Source organism: Sminthopsis crassicaudata, chromosome 4 (assembly GCF_048593235.1).
Source record: "Sminthopsis crassicaudata isolate SCR6 chromosome 4, ASM4859323v1, whole genome shotgun sequence".
Lineage (NCBI taxonomy): Eukaryota > Metazoa > Chordata > Mammalia > Dasyuromorphia > Dasyuridae > Sminthopsis > Sminthopsis crassicaudata.
This window is the reverse complement of record NC_133620.1, coordinates 270,038,751-270,051,665: the sequence shown is the minus strand read 5'-3', so window position 1 is coordinate 270,051,665 and position 12,915 is coordinate 270,038,751. Positions and strand designations below refer to the sequence as shown.

The 12,915-nt window shown below is 34.1% G+C and overlaps 1 protein-coding gene across 10 annotated transcripts in view; it reads left to right on the top strand.

Annotated features, from left to right (window-relative positions):
* LOC141566327 (adhesion G protein-coupled receptor F4-like) overlaps positions 1–12,915 on the top strand; it is an 87,115-nt gene that overhangs the window by 17,047 nt on the left and 57,153 nt on the right. For 8 of the 10 annotated variants that reach the window (XM_074310700.1, XM_074310698.1, XM_074310694.1 and 5 more), the window contains 3 exons: positions 4,184–4,292; positions 6,048–6,102; positions 9,960–10,111. The exons of 1 other annotated variant lie outside the window; for it this stretch is intronic. In XM_074310700.1, coding sequence (XP_074166801.1) covers positions 4,200–4,292; positions 6,048–6,102; positions 9,960–10,111 — 300 coding nt within the window. In that variant the 5' untranslated portion in view covers positions 4,184–4,199. The remainder of the gene's footprint in view (positions 1–4,183; positions 4,293–6,047; positions 6,103–9,959; positions 10,112–12,915) is intronic. One more of the 10 variants, XM_074310701.1, reaches the window with a different exon arrangement.

Below are 12,915 nucleotides of genomic sequence, written 5' to 3'. Positions count from 1 at the left end.
CTAAAAGGGTGGTGGTCGTCTCATTAGAAATAGAAGTAGAGGAAGGGAGTCTTTTTGGGGAAAGAGAATGAATATTATTTTTAATATATTGAGTTACTGATATCCAGTAAAAAATGTTCACTAGTTAGTTGGTGATGTGGGAGAAAATAAGGCATTGTGATACAATGGAAAGACAATTAGATTTGAAGTCAAAGATTTTGGGTTTGAATCCTGGTCTTCTATTTTCTTAGGCAAGTTACTCTTCTCTGAATCTTAATATTCTAATCTGTAATGCAAAGAAGGTTAAATTAGGTGATTTCTAAGGTCCTGTACAACTCTAAATCCTATGATGAAGTATTATAATTTGCACTACAAAGATTGAGCAAGAAAATAAGCAGGTTCAAAGAAGAATTTAGAAGAGGGACAGCATTTCAACAAATTGAGAATAAAATTAATTAATCATTAATTAATAATGAATAATAATTAATATTTAATTAAATATGTAACCTATGCATATACTCTGTTTTTTACCAACTACCAATATGAGATGACCACAAAAATCAAGAAGCATTTTTTGAACACTTACTATGTGTCAGATACTGTGCTAAGCTCCACGAATACAAATAAAAGAAGAAAGACAGTGTCTACTCTTAAGAAGCTTGCATTCTGAAGCTGACAAGGTCGGGGAGGAGGAAATGTCAGGGATCATATTCTGATAAAAAATGAAGTGATGGCTAGCCTGTGCCCCCTCCTCATGAGGAGATTCTGGGAGAAGCTCTCCAATCAGAGGGAAGAGGTCAAAGAGGCTGAGGGTTCTTCCTAGGTATGAATTCCAGGGTTGATGTGATCTCTCACTATGAAGAATAATTTTTCTTTTCTGAATTTCAGTTTCCTTATTTATAAAAAGAGGAGGTTTGGATTAGTTGCTCTCTTAAATTCTCTTCCAGTTCAAAATCTATAATTTTATGACTTCATGCCACTAAAAATGCTGATTATTCATTATTTCTGGATATTAGCTAGCTTAGATAATGAACACAGTGTTCCTTTCAAAACAGATTATCCTATAGCTCTCAGTCAATTATTATTATCACATTATGTCATGAACTTGTTTTTCATTTTCCTCTGTCCTTCCATGTACTTTAAGATCACAGGCTGAAAACCTTTATCCATGAGAAGATGAATTCTGGAACCTTTTTTCTAAATTTCTGTGAAAATTTGGAACATACCTTAGTTCATCATTTCAGCATTTTTATGGATTCCTGTTAGCTTAGATTTGTCTAGCTCACACCCTTCTATAATATACATCCCCTTACCTAATGAAAAGGAATCTAAAGATGTGGAAAGTCTAAAAAACAAATAAAAAAACCTTACTTTAATTAGTTATGTATGACAGTTAAAGAGAACACTGTCCTAATCATATCATACTAGGAGTATAGTGTGGTATATAATTTTTACTCATCAGTAGCTACAGTCTATGTAGTATGAACTGCAACCTGGTCTTGTATATGTGGGATCTTTGTCAAGGAATAAGAAAAATAAGAATGAGACTGGACCAGACAAATCTATTCCTGTATCTACTGGCTAGGGCTCTACAATTTAATCAACAAATATTTATTTTTTCTTACTAGTAGGCATATTTCTGGAGTTATTGAATTCTATTAGTTCAGATTAGATGTTGTGAGGAAAGGAGGGTGAAATAAGGTACTTGTATGCCAATAAATATTTAACATAAGAGATTTATTTTGCCTTAATCCAGCATGAATATACAAGAATAAAGTGGCATTTACTTTGTCTAGAAGCCTTGTCTCCACCTGGAAATGCCTCTGATGAGTATGTCATCAGGATATGGTAATTTAGGTGATTTTTGGCACATGCGCAAATCTGAGAGGCCCAAACTCTATGTGGCTGAGAATTTGTATGTCCCTAGATAAATAGGATGCTGCATCAGGGAAGCTGGGGTCAATGAAGATACTTTTTCCTTAGGGCAGCTTTGTCCAGAATCTACCCAATATTGGCTAGAGTAGTAATAGGAGGAGGCCAGGGAAGGAAATTTTGTATATCAGTTATGGCTTGGGGAGTCAGATTTGTCTTTTTTAGGTAAAATCTCATCCCAAGAAATTGGGGATGAAGGGAAGTATTGCATTGGGGAAGTGCTACTCCTATCATTGATACAAAGGAAAAACCCATCTCCTATCACCCCAAAAATACACAGAGAAGTCAATTCAAAGTAATTTGAGATGGAAGTGAGCACTAAAGATTGAGGAAATCAGGGAACTGGGAAGTGCATGGTTATATTATCATCCCTTGCAGAGGATATGACAATGATATGGCCATGGTAGTACAGTAATTGTAATGATGAAAAGGGTTTCTCAAAGATGGTGTCTCAAAAGTAACAGGAGAAATAGGAGAAATGGTGACTGGGGTCAGGATGCTGTCCTTGGGGAATATGATTACTTCTAGACCTTAACTTTTTTTATCTCAAAAAGCAATTATTTAAAACTTGTATTGGAGCATTGGGAAAAGAGATTAGGGAGGTCATAACATAACTGATTTTGAGCTTCTTTGAAATCATACATTAACTAAATTAAAAAAAAAAAAAAGTTAGGCATTTACAAAGCTTTTCTGCTCTGAAAATTCTCTAGAAAGTGCCAATGGGGCTGCATTCTTTGAGAATATGATGCTCATGTTTTTGTTTGTTTGTTTGTTTGTTTTTGTTTTTGTTTTTTTTGTATTTTTTATCAGTTTTCTGTGAATTGTAAGGAATTTGGGTGATTCAATCACCACTCCCTCAACCACTAATGTATGTCTTCTATTTCCCTGACTTTAAAAAATGTTATAGAAAAAAGTAGATCTTCTCTGAGTTCATGTGGTGGATAACTGCTGCCAAATATATATTTACCACAATGCAGAAATTATGAAAGTAAAAAAAAAAATTAGGTTTTATTATTATGCTCAAGCATAGGGTTCAGGTCACCGAGAAAATCTGAACAAAAATTAGTTTGCTAAAAAGGTTTCCTATAAGAAAAAATTTGTCAGAGTGACAGAGAAAGAATTCATTTACATATTATAACGTACCTTCTTTTCTTAGATCATAAAAGTTTGAAAGACAGATCCATAATCCCATATTTATTTCAATGTCATAAAAGTTGAACAAACTTAAACAATCATACATCCCCTAATGAATCAAATCTGGCTAAACAAACTCTATATGTAAACTAAGTCAGTTTGCATATTAAATTGCATTTAGAATATTACAAATATATTAATTGAGGAAGAGGACTTACATATTGCTCAAGAATAGTGACAGTTGAAATTCTTTCCCTGGCTTCTCAACAAGGAATTCTTAAGGCTCTAAGTAAATTTTTACGTTCCATGGACAACGTTTTGTTGGGTGAGACTAAAATTAATCAAAGTTTGCAAGAGGAATGGTCCCAAATACAAATTATGATTTCCAAGGACATCATAAATTCCCAAACAAAACCCCCAATAATCTTATATGCAGCATTTATTCACCTGTTCAAAAGTCAGTCCTCTAAACATTAAAGGTAAAAAAGGTTAGAAACTTGTCACAGGATGGTTTCTATCTGAATTTCATTGTACATAAGCTTAGAAGAATGAAGACAATAAATAGCAACAACAAAGAAGAATTAGAATGATGTATGTAGCTATCTCAAACTCATGGGGCCACTCCACTGGACATAAAAGATCTGGGCAGTACATATTGACTTAATTTTAATTAATTAAAAAATGTAATGTTTTATGTTATATGTATATGTAATGTTATATATGTTATATATATATATATTGAATTTTTTGTTTATTTTGTTAAATTTTCCCAATTCAGGCTAGTGTAATGGATAGGGAATTACATTTGAAGTAAAGATGACCTAGGTTCAAGTCTTAACTCACATATATATTGGTTGTATGAGACTGAACAAGTAAATTACTTAATGTCTCATTAGCCCAGCAATTCTCTAAATTATAGAGTTGGTACCAGTCTGCCTTGGAAGGATGAATTTTTTTTCCCTTTGGGAATTCTTTATACTAATGAAATTATAGTTCTGGTTGAAAAAGATGACAGCTCACATTTGTTTAGAACTGTAAGATTTACAAAATAAGCAGTCTGCAGAACTTTACAACTTCTTGTTTGGACTAATTAAATGGTATTGATACCATAACTAGATTCATCCTTTCTTCCCTCCAGGTGAAGAGATTTGTGTATGAAAATGGTATCTGCAGGGACCACATTCTGCTGTTTATTATTATTTTTGGTCACAGAATGCTACCACCAGAGACCAAAGCTCCATCCAAAAGTAAGCTTGTGACCAAGAACCACGAAAATTCCTTATTGCTCCAATCCTCTATAAATTCTAAAGCTGGGATGAAGAAATGAATTACAGGGTTGCAATGAATCTATTGCATGCTTTCAGAAAGCTTTCTGGGGATTAGAAATTCATTTTTGTTCTAAGCATTATCAGGAAGTAAGCAAGGGAAAGTTGAAGTGAAGAGGTTAAAGAAAAAAATAATAAACAACAACAAAAAGCCCATCACAGGAGCAAGGATCAACATGGCAATAATCAGATGGACTAGGTGGGCCAAAGAGATCTAGATTCCAAGTATGGTGCTAGTGTTTATAAGCCATGTGACATTTGGCAAGTTAATTTACCTCTATAATGAAGGGTAGATCTGACCATTTACTAAAGTCTCTTCAAATTCATTCACTACTTTTTCTAAGGAACTAAAGGTATGTTTCATGATGTTTTGTAGACAAGATAGCTTTGTATTGTTCACAGGGAAGCTTATTGGTGATAGTGCTGGGACTGTGCTTTTCCAAGGAGACAGTTGGAGAATAAAGATTCCAGCCTACATGAAGGAGCAATTTGTTTGTAAACTGCGATCACATACATATTTCCTATAGCTCATTAATCTCTTGAGATTTAGTGTTTAGGAACTGCTTCCCTTAAAACATCCCTATGAGGTAGTGCAAGTTTTATTATATACATCTTATAGATGAGGAAGCTGAGACTCTGGCAGTTGAATTTATGCAAATACTTGTCTAAAGTCCCATGGCTAGGAAGGAGAGCTTCTGACTTTTAATTCAGAGTTATTTTCATTAAGGAGGTAATATGGTATTATAAAATGGGCATGTCCTCTGGACTGGTGGTATCCTCAAGAGTGATAGGGAACATCTAGGTTCAAAATTCCCCTCTGATGACCTCAAGTAAGTAATTTACCTTCTCTGGGGCTCAAATTTCCTTATCTGTGAAATGAAAGGTTTGGACTAGGTATCTTCTGAATCTCTCCCAGCTCCAACTTTTATTATTCTAGTGTTATTGACTATTTTGACTTCAGAAATGAGGGGCTCAAGCCTTCTAAAGTCCTTTCCTGCTTCAGAGCTATTTTCTTAGTTTTTTTTTTTTTTTTTTTTAGCATTAATCTTTTTTTAAATAGTATTTTTTCTCCAATTAAATGTAAAAGGAATTTTTGACATTCATTTTAAAATAAAATTTATAGTCCCAAATTTTCTTCCTTTCTCCCTCCTCTCTCCCCTCCCTTAGACTATAAGCAATTTGATATAGGTTATATATATATAACTTATATATATATAAAATATATTTCCATATTACTCATGTTTACCTCACTATTACTGATCTTCCTAGCCTCAGTTTTGCCATCAATAAAATGACAGAATTATATGCAATGCTTTCTGAGGTCCCTCCTACCTCTAACTCTATTATTCTCTTATTATTGAGTTCCCCATCTTCAGTTCCCCCACTTGTCAAATGAGGGAAGTTCACCTAGGTGCCCCCCCCACAAAAATCATTCTGGCTCTTATCTATTATACTTATTGACCTTGTTATTCTCAGTTTTCCCACCTGTAAAATAAAAGAAATGAGCTAGATGGCTTTTGAAGTCCCTTCTAGTTTTAGACCTGTGGTTCTATGATCCAAAGATATGGTGTTTACCAAGCAGCCCTGTGGAAGAAGTGTACTCTCATCTCAGGGATAAATAGGCATAAAGTAGGAAAAACATAATTAAGAGCACATTTGGGAATTTGTGTTTTTCAGGTTGGTGACAAAATTCAAGGTCTGAATGAAAAATCAAAGACCAGGGGCTTCCCAGGTAGGTAGTCGGAAAACATTCTTTACTATTCCAGAAAGCAAGAGGGATGTGTAAAAGCAAAGCAGGTCCCTGACACCTTTCATTTGGGGAACACAGGGTATCTGAGCTTGTAGAACAAATTGAGAGTATTTCCCCTGAATCTATTAGTAAAATATTTATTCTTAGCATTGTGCCTTCTTTTGCAGAGTAGTCAGTGAAATAAGTGAAGTCATATTGAGTGGAAAGAGAACACAGATTGGGGGCAGAGGAGTTGGATTTAAATTATGGCTCTACTAATTTTTACCCATATAAGCCTGATCAAAATTCACTTGAACTTACCTGAGCTTCAGTTCTTTCACCTATAAAATGAACATAATAATGTTTGTGCTATGTACCTTGAAGGTTTATCATGAACTGGCAAGGAGCATAATAATATAGTGTATAGCATCTAGTTAGAACTAGAAGAGGCTTCAGAAATAATTTTATAGATAAGGAAACTGAGGCCCAGGAGGGGTTGAGTGACTTGTCTGAGATCACATTGATAGTGTCACTATGGAGACTTGAACCTTCCTCCTTTGCTTCAAACTTCTTTTTCTTTTTCAAAGTACTATGAAAGTACTCTATAAATCTTAATTATGTGAATGTACGTGGTAGCTATTGCTGTTACTATCACCATTACAATTTAAAATTAGGTTTCCATTTTAGGGAATTTGGCAAATGATTATTACCAATTATAGCTAACGTTTATGTAGCTCTTTGTTTTTAAAATGATGTTATATCATGTGATTCTTACAACTTTAAGATATGCACAAAGTGCCTATATATATATATATTTTCATATATATATATATAGCCATCATCTATTTATATATATCTATATATTTATAGATATACATATACACACACACATAGAGACCATTATTAACCAGAAGAAAGATTAATGGAATGACCAAAGGATTTGTCTTTGGATCTGTATTGTTCCACATGTTTTATATATGACTTGGAAGAAGATACAGATACTGTGATTTTCAGATTTTTTGGCAAAGCCTAGAGTCAGAATTAGTATTGTGGATGCTAAAGTAAAAATTTGAAAAATCAAGTCAAGAAGTATTTAAATGGTTTTTAAGTGCCTGTTATTGTGCTAAGCATTAGATAGAAATACAAAATAAAACTATCCCTACTTGCTGGGAGCTCATAGTCCTGTGGAAGAAATAACATGCAAATGATTGTTTATAAAAAAAAAGCATGTTTGTGAACAAGTGGAAGTATTCTGAAAGAGAAGAAACAAAATTAAGGATTAGGAAAGGCTTCTTGAAGAAAATAGGATTTTAAACTGAGACTTGAAGGAAGCTAGGCAGCCCAGAGTATCAGTTCAGGAATCAAGAAGTTTCATCTTCCTGAATTCAAAGTTGGTCTAAACACTTACCTAGCTATGTGATCCTGGGCAAATCACTTAACTCTGCCTCAGTTTTCTTATCTGTAAAATGAACTGGAGAAGGAAATGGCAAATCACTGCAGTATCTTTGCCAAGAAAATCTCAAATAGAGTCACAGAATGTTGGATATGACTGATAAAAGACTGAACTGAACTGAACTGAAGAAAGTGAGAATGTAGAGATAGATAAAAGAGAAAATTACCAGTAGGAGAGACATCCAATAAAAATGCATGAAGTCAGAAGATACAGTATCATTTGCAAGGACCAGCAAGATCACTAGAATCACCAGATCAAGAATATGTTGAAGGCAATATAAGGTATAAGAAGACTAGAAAGTTAGAAAGGAGTCAGGTTATAAACAGCTTTAAAAGCCAAACAGGATTTTATATTTGATCCTAGAAGTAATAGGGAGTCACTGGAGCTTCCTGAATGGGGGAGAGGTGTAAGGTTTTGACATGATCAAATCTGTGCTTTAGGAAGATCACTTTGACAATTGAATGGAGGAGGATATGAGAGTGGGATGAAATAATCAGAAAATTATTGCACAGTCCAGGTGTGAGATGATGAGGGCCAGTACCAAAGTGATGTAAGTATCAGAAGAGAGAAGGCAATATATAGAAAAGATGTGAAGGTGGAATCAACAGAACTTGGCCGCAGATTGGATTGGGAGGAGGGGGGTGAGTTAAAGTTAGAATATGAGGATGACATCCAGGTTGTGAGCCTGAGTAAGTAGGAAGATGATGATATCCTCAACAGTGATAAGGAAATTAGGAAGAAGTGAGGATTATAGGAAAAAGAAAGATGTTAGCAATCTAGAAATAGGCTGGATCTAAGAGCAAGAAAGCCTTTAAAGGTAAATATAAGATCCCATACTTCCATTTAAAGAACCATCTGCACTTTTATTGAATGGGGGGAAAGGGCAATAATGCAAATATATATATATATATATATATATATATATATATATATATATATATATATATGGCTTTTAGTGAACTGCAAGGTTAATATTCATTAAGAATGTAACATGTAGTAGCAAAACACATCAATAATATTAATTTTATATTAATAAAGTCACAATGACCAGGATTAATGTTGCATGCCTTGATTGGAACACATCTGCCACATTTTAGAACTGTTATTGCTAAGTTAGATTATACCCAGGGGAGGGTTACTTAGACTATGAGAGCATTAAAGGCTGTATCATATTGGATCAGTTGATGGAATTGGGAATTTAGCCTGGAGAAAAGAAAACTTGGTAGGATAATCATCACTATCTTCATGCATTTGAAGGGCTTCCAGATAAGACTTGTTCCAAATTAGATTTGTTCCAAGATTGCTCTGAAGCAAAGTACTTTGCAAAATAATATGTTATTATTTTGTTATAACAGCCTTAGAGGTTTGCAAATTACACAGACAAGTTTCAACTAGGTCAAAGGAAAACTTTTCTGACAATCAGAGCAGTCTGGAAATAGAATAATTGGGTCAGGTAGGTGGTGCAATGGATAGCATGTTGGGCGTAGAGTTAGAAAGAGCTGAATTTAAATTTGAGCTTGGACACTTCCCTGGGCAGTTCATTTAACCTCTGTTTGCCTCAGTTTCCTCATTTATAAGATAGAGATAATAATAGCACCTATCCCTCAGGATTGTTTTAAGGATAAAAAGAGAAAATAATTACAAAATACTTAGCACAGTATCTATCACATAAATGTTAACTATTATGATTATTATTATTCATAGAGCAGATGAGTTCCCTCTTCTTGAAAGTTTTCAGGCATAAGCTGAACAACTAATTGTTCTGGACATTGTATAAAGGATTTCTGTATAATCTCTGAGGTTTCTTCAAACTATGAGATAATAGAAGATCTGCTACAATGGCAGAAATACCTTAAAGACATTTTGTTTTCTTTTTCTTGCTTCTGCATGTCTTCAACAACTCCTAGGACCACCTACCTAGTTGGTTGGCAGAAGGTAAAATGTTTACACTAGTACAATTTTAGCCTTGTGATTAGAAAGATAAAATGCAGAGTAAGGAATCCAGGGCTTTATTTAGTTGAAGTTTCATAAGAAAATACAGTTCTAGACTTGGAGTTAGAAAAATCTATGTTCAAATTTCACCTCTGATCTTACTAGCCATGTACCTATGGGCATCCCAGTCTCTCTGAGCATTAGTTTTCACATCTGTAATCTGGGGATAATAATACTTGTTAACACCTACTTGAAAGGGTGGGTTGTTAGGTTCCAGTGAGGTAATGTATATAGTAAAAGACTTTGGGACTTTTAGAAAGCTATATAAGTAAGAGCCATTATAAGGTGGCTTTCTACTACAGCTGAAATTGTACACTTGTTATCTGACTTGTATCTTACAATGTCTTGGAGATCAGGTGAAAATAGCTGCCTGGCCCATGGTAATGCTAGTTGGGTTTCACTTCTTTCTCCTCAGGGCAATGTCAAGGCAACTGTCTGAATGGCTCCCACTGCAAACAGTTCTGTGAGAATCCCTTCCATGGAGAAATAGGATTCACATGTAATAACAAAAGGTGGCAAAAATCCATTGAAACATGCACAAGTCTAACTGTCCAAACACTTTTTCAGGTGATGGTACATTTGTTACATTATTGGGTATGGGTGAATGCAAAGATATGCTAAGAGGTTGGTGGGAGGAAGCTGACCTTACCAATCAGAGGGGATAATGGCACCTCAAGCTTCATACACTATTAAGTTTTTGTGAAGCATAGATAAGCTTTGATAAATATTTCTATCCATAGAGAGAAGTACTCCATTGGAAGGCTACCTGATATGTTATGTCCACAATGTATATAGTATATCCAGTATAGCACTGGACTTTTTGTCAGAATGTCCTGAATTTGAATCCTTTCTCAGGTACTAATTAACTATGGGACTCTGGGCAATTAATCTGACTTTTCTCATGCTTTGTTTTCTTATCTGTAAAGTGTGAATATTAATGGTACCTACTTTTAATAGTTGGAAAGGACTTGTGAGAACCAATTGACAAAACATGTAAAGTATTTTGGAAATCTTACAGCCCTAATTATATGTTAGTTACAATTATTATTTAGGAAAAATCTTGAAGTAAAGTTTGTCATATAACAATTCTTCCATGTCTATCCCACAGCTACCCCTAAATGTCCAAATTCTTCTTTCTTTCCTTCTTGATCAAGCCTCTTTTTCATTTTTTAGCCACTAAATTAAATTTCTTGCTGTCAAAATTTACTTTCAAAAAAGAATCTGAAAATGGGAGAAGTATAAAGAGTTGTTTTTTTATTTCTTTTTTTTTTTGTTTTTTTTTTGTTTTTCTTGGAACAGCTATGTGGCTCAGTGGATAGAGTTCTGGGCCTGTAGTCAGTCAGGAAGATTCATCTTCCCCAGTTCAAGTTTGGCTGTGTGACTCTGGGCAAGTCACTTCACACTGCTTGCCTCAGTTTCTTCATTTGTAAATGAGCTGGAGAAAGAAATGGCAAACCCACTTTAGTATTTTTGCCAAGAAAGAGTCAGATCATGACTGAAAAGTGACATGCATATAAACACACACACATGCGTACATGCATGCACACAAGAACACAATACATACCTATACGCACATATATGCACCTATGTATACATGTGTGCATGTATATGATATATATGTATAAATATACATATGTATATATATGAATTGTTTGGAATAATACAACTTACATCATATTTATATATAATGTATATATTACATTAGATACATAGGTAGATGGATGAATGATTGATCAAAGTCTTCAACTAAAAAAAGAAACCTTTTTATTTGGGATATCAGTTGGGTGAGGGACAGGGTAGAACTTAGGGCTAGGAATAGTTTTTAAAAAGAAGATAAAATATTACATATATGTGTATATATATGTATATGTATAAGGCAAAGGAATTGAGAGACATATTTTTGCGACTTCTCCAAATGATCTCAGGGACCTCACTGAGCTGAAGGGTCCAAGGAACTGTGGTGAGACAATTCTTTTCTAAATAATTTTTCCTTGTTGTTATTCTGAACTTAACAAACATAGTCACGAATACTTCCATAGGCAAAAATACATAAAAAGATTGTATGTGGAATCATAAATTTTTATCAAATGCAGCTTGTTTTTTTAAAGTATATAATAACTTCAACATATTGGTTTCAAAGCTATCTTCAAATGCATCTTCTCAATTTCTGTGCATATAAAAAAAATCTTTCAGTGATTTTTCTTTTCTCCTCCCTGTTTTGGGCTAATTCCAATCCTTTAAAAAAAAAAAAAGAAATGCAACACTTTCCTTGTAATAAATAAACCTAGTTGAACAAATTTAAAAGGGTTTCAAAACTTAAAATGTGCTCTGGTTGCCAATGTTAAACAACTCAGGAGCAAAATTTAAAATGTCTGGTGGAGTTGCCTTCAACCTTTGAACCTTACTTTTTTTTTTTTTTCCAACTACCAAAAGCATTGTAATCCCTATGAACAACATTGTGTATGTTATTATTTTGATACTGCTTTCTTTGCTTTGCCTGTTGTGTTATATCTTCCTATATTTCTTCTTATTTTTCATATTTGTCATTTCTTAGGGAACAATAGTATTTCATATGCTAATATCTGTTTAGTTAATTTTGAATATTTGGACAGGTAGACTACTTATAGTTTTTTGCTCTTACAAATAAAATAGTCTTTTGCTTCTATGAATATTTTTACACAGAGAAGTCTCTTTTCCCCATTCTTCCCTTTAATAACATCCTTTGGATATAGTTTTAGTTTGGGGATCATTAGGATGAAGGGGTTTATCTGTTTTATAACATGCGTTATACATTGCCAGATAGATTGACAAGAATACTGAATCAATTAACATATTTTTATGCTTTCTTTGAGCATGGAACAAGAAACTATATAGTTCAGAGGGATGCAGAAAGTAAGATCTATTTTATATCCTTATAGCCAGGTATCACCAGTCAGCCCATTCCTCCCACTCCCCCCAGGCTCTGCATATTCTACTGAAGCACTGACTCTCCCTACTTCATTTCTGATACTACAGCAAGGATAGCTGCTGGATATGAATATGTCCAATCATAAGGTATAAGGCATATAGAATTTTTTAAAGTTCTTTGACACTATTAATATTCATGAGTGAATGGGGAAACAATAGACATTTTTTTTAATCTTTTGTCAGAGAGTCATTACCACAGAACTGGCCACAGGATGATGACTTATTTTGGTTACAGCAACCCCTGAAACAATATGGGGTAGTGACAGCTGTTGGTGGAGGGAGCATCACGTATCTAAAAAGTATGGAAGTGAGATATCAAGTTAATGAGTGAATAAGCTTTTATTAAATTATGATTTTGTGCCAGGCCCTGTGCTCAGAAAGACCAAATGAACAAACACCACCAG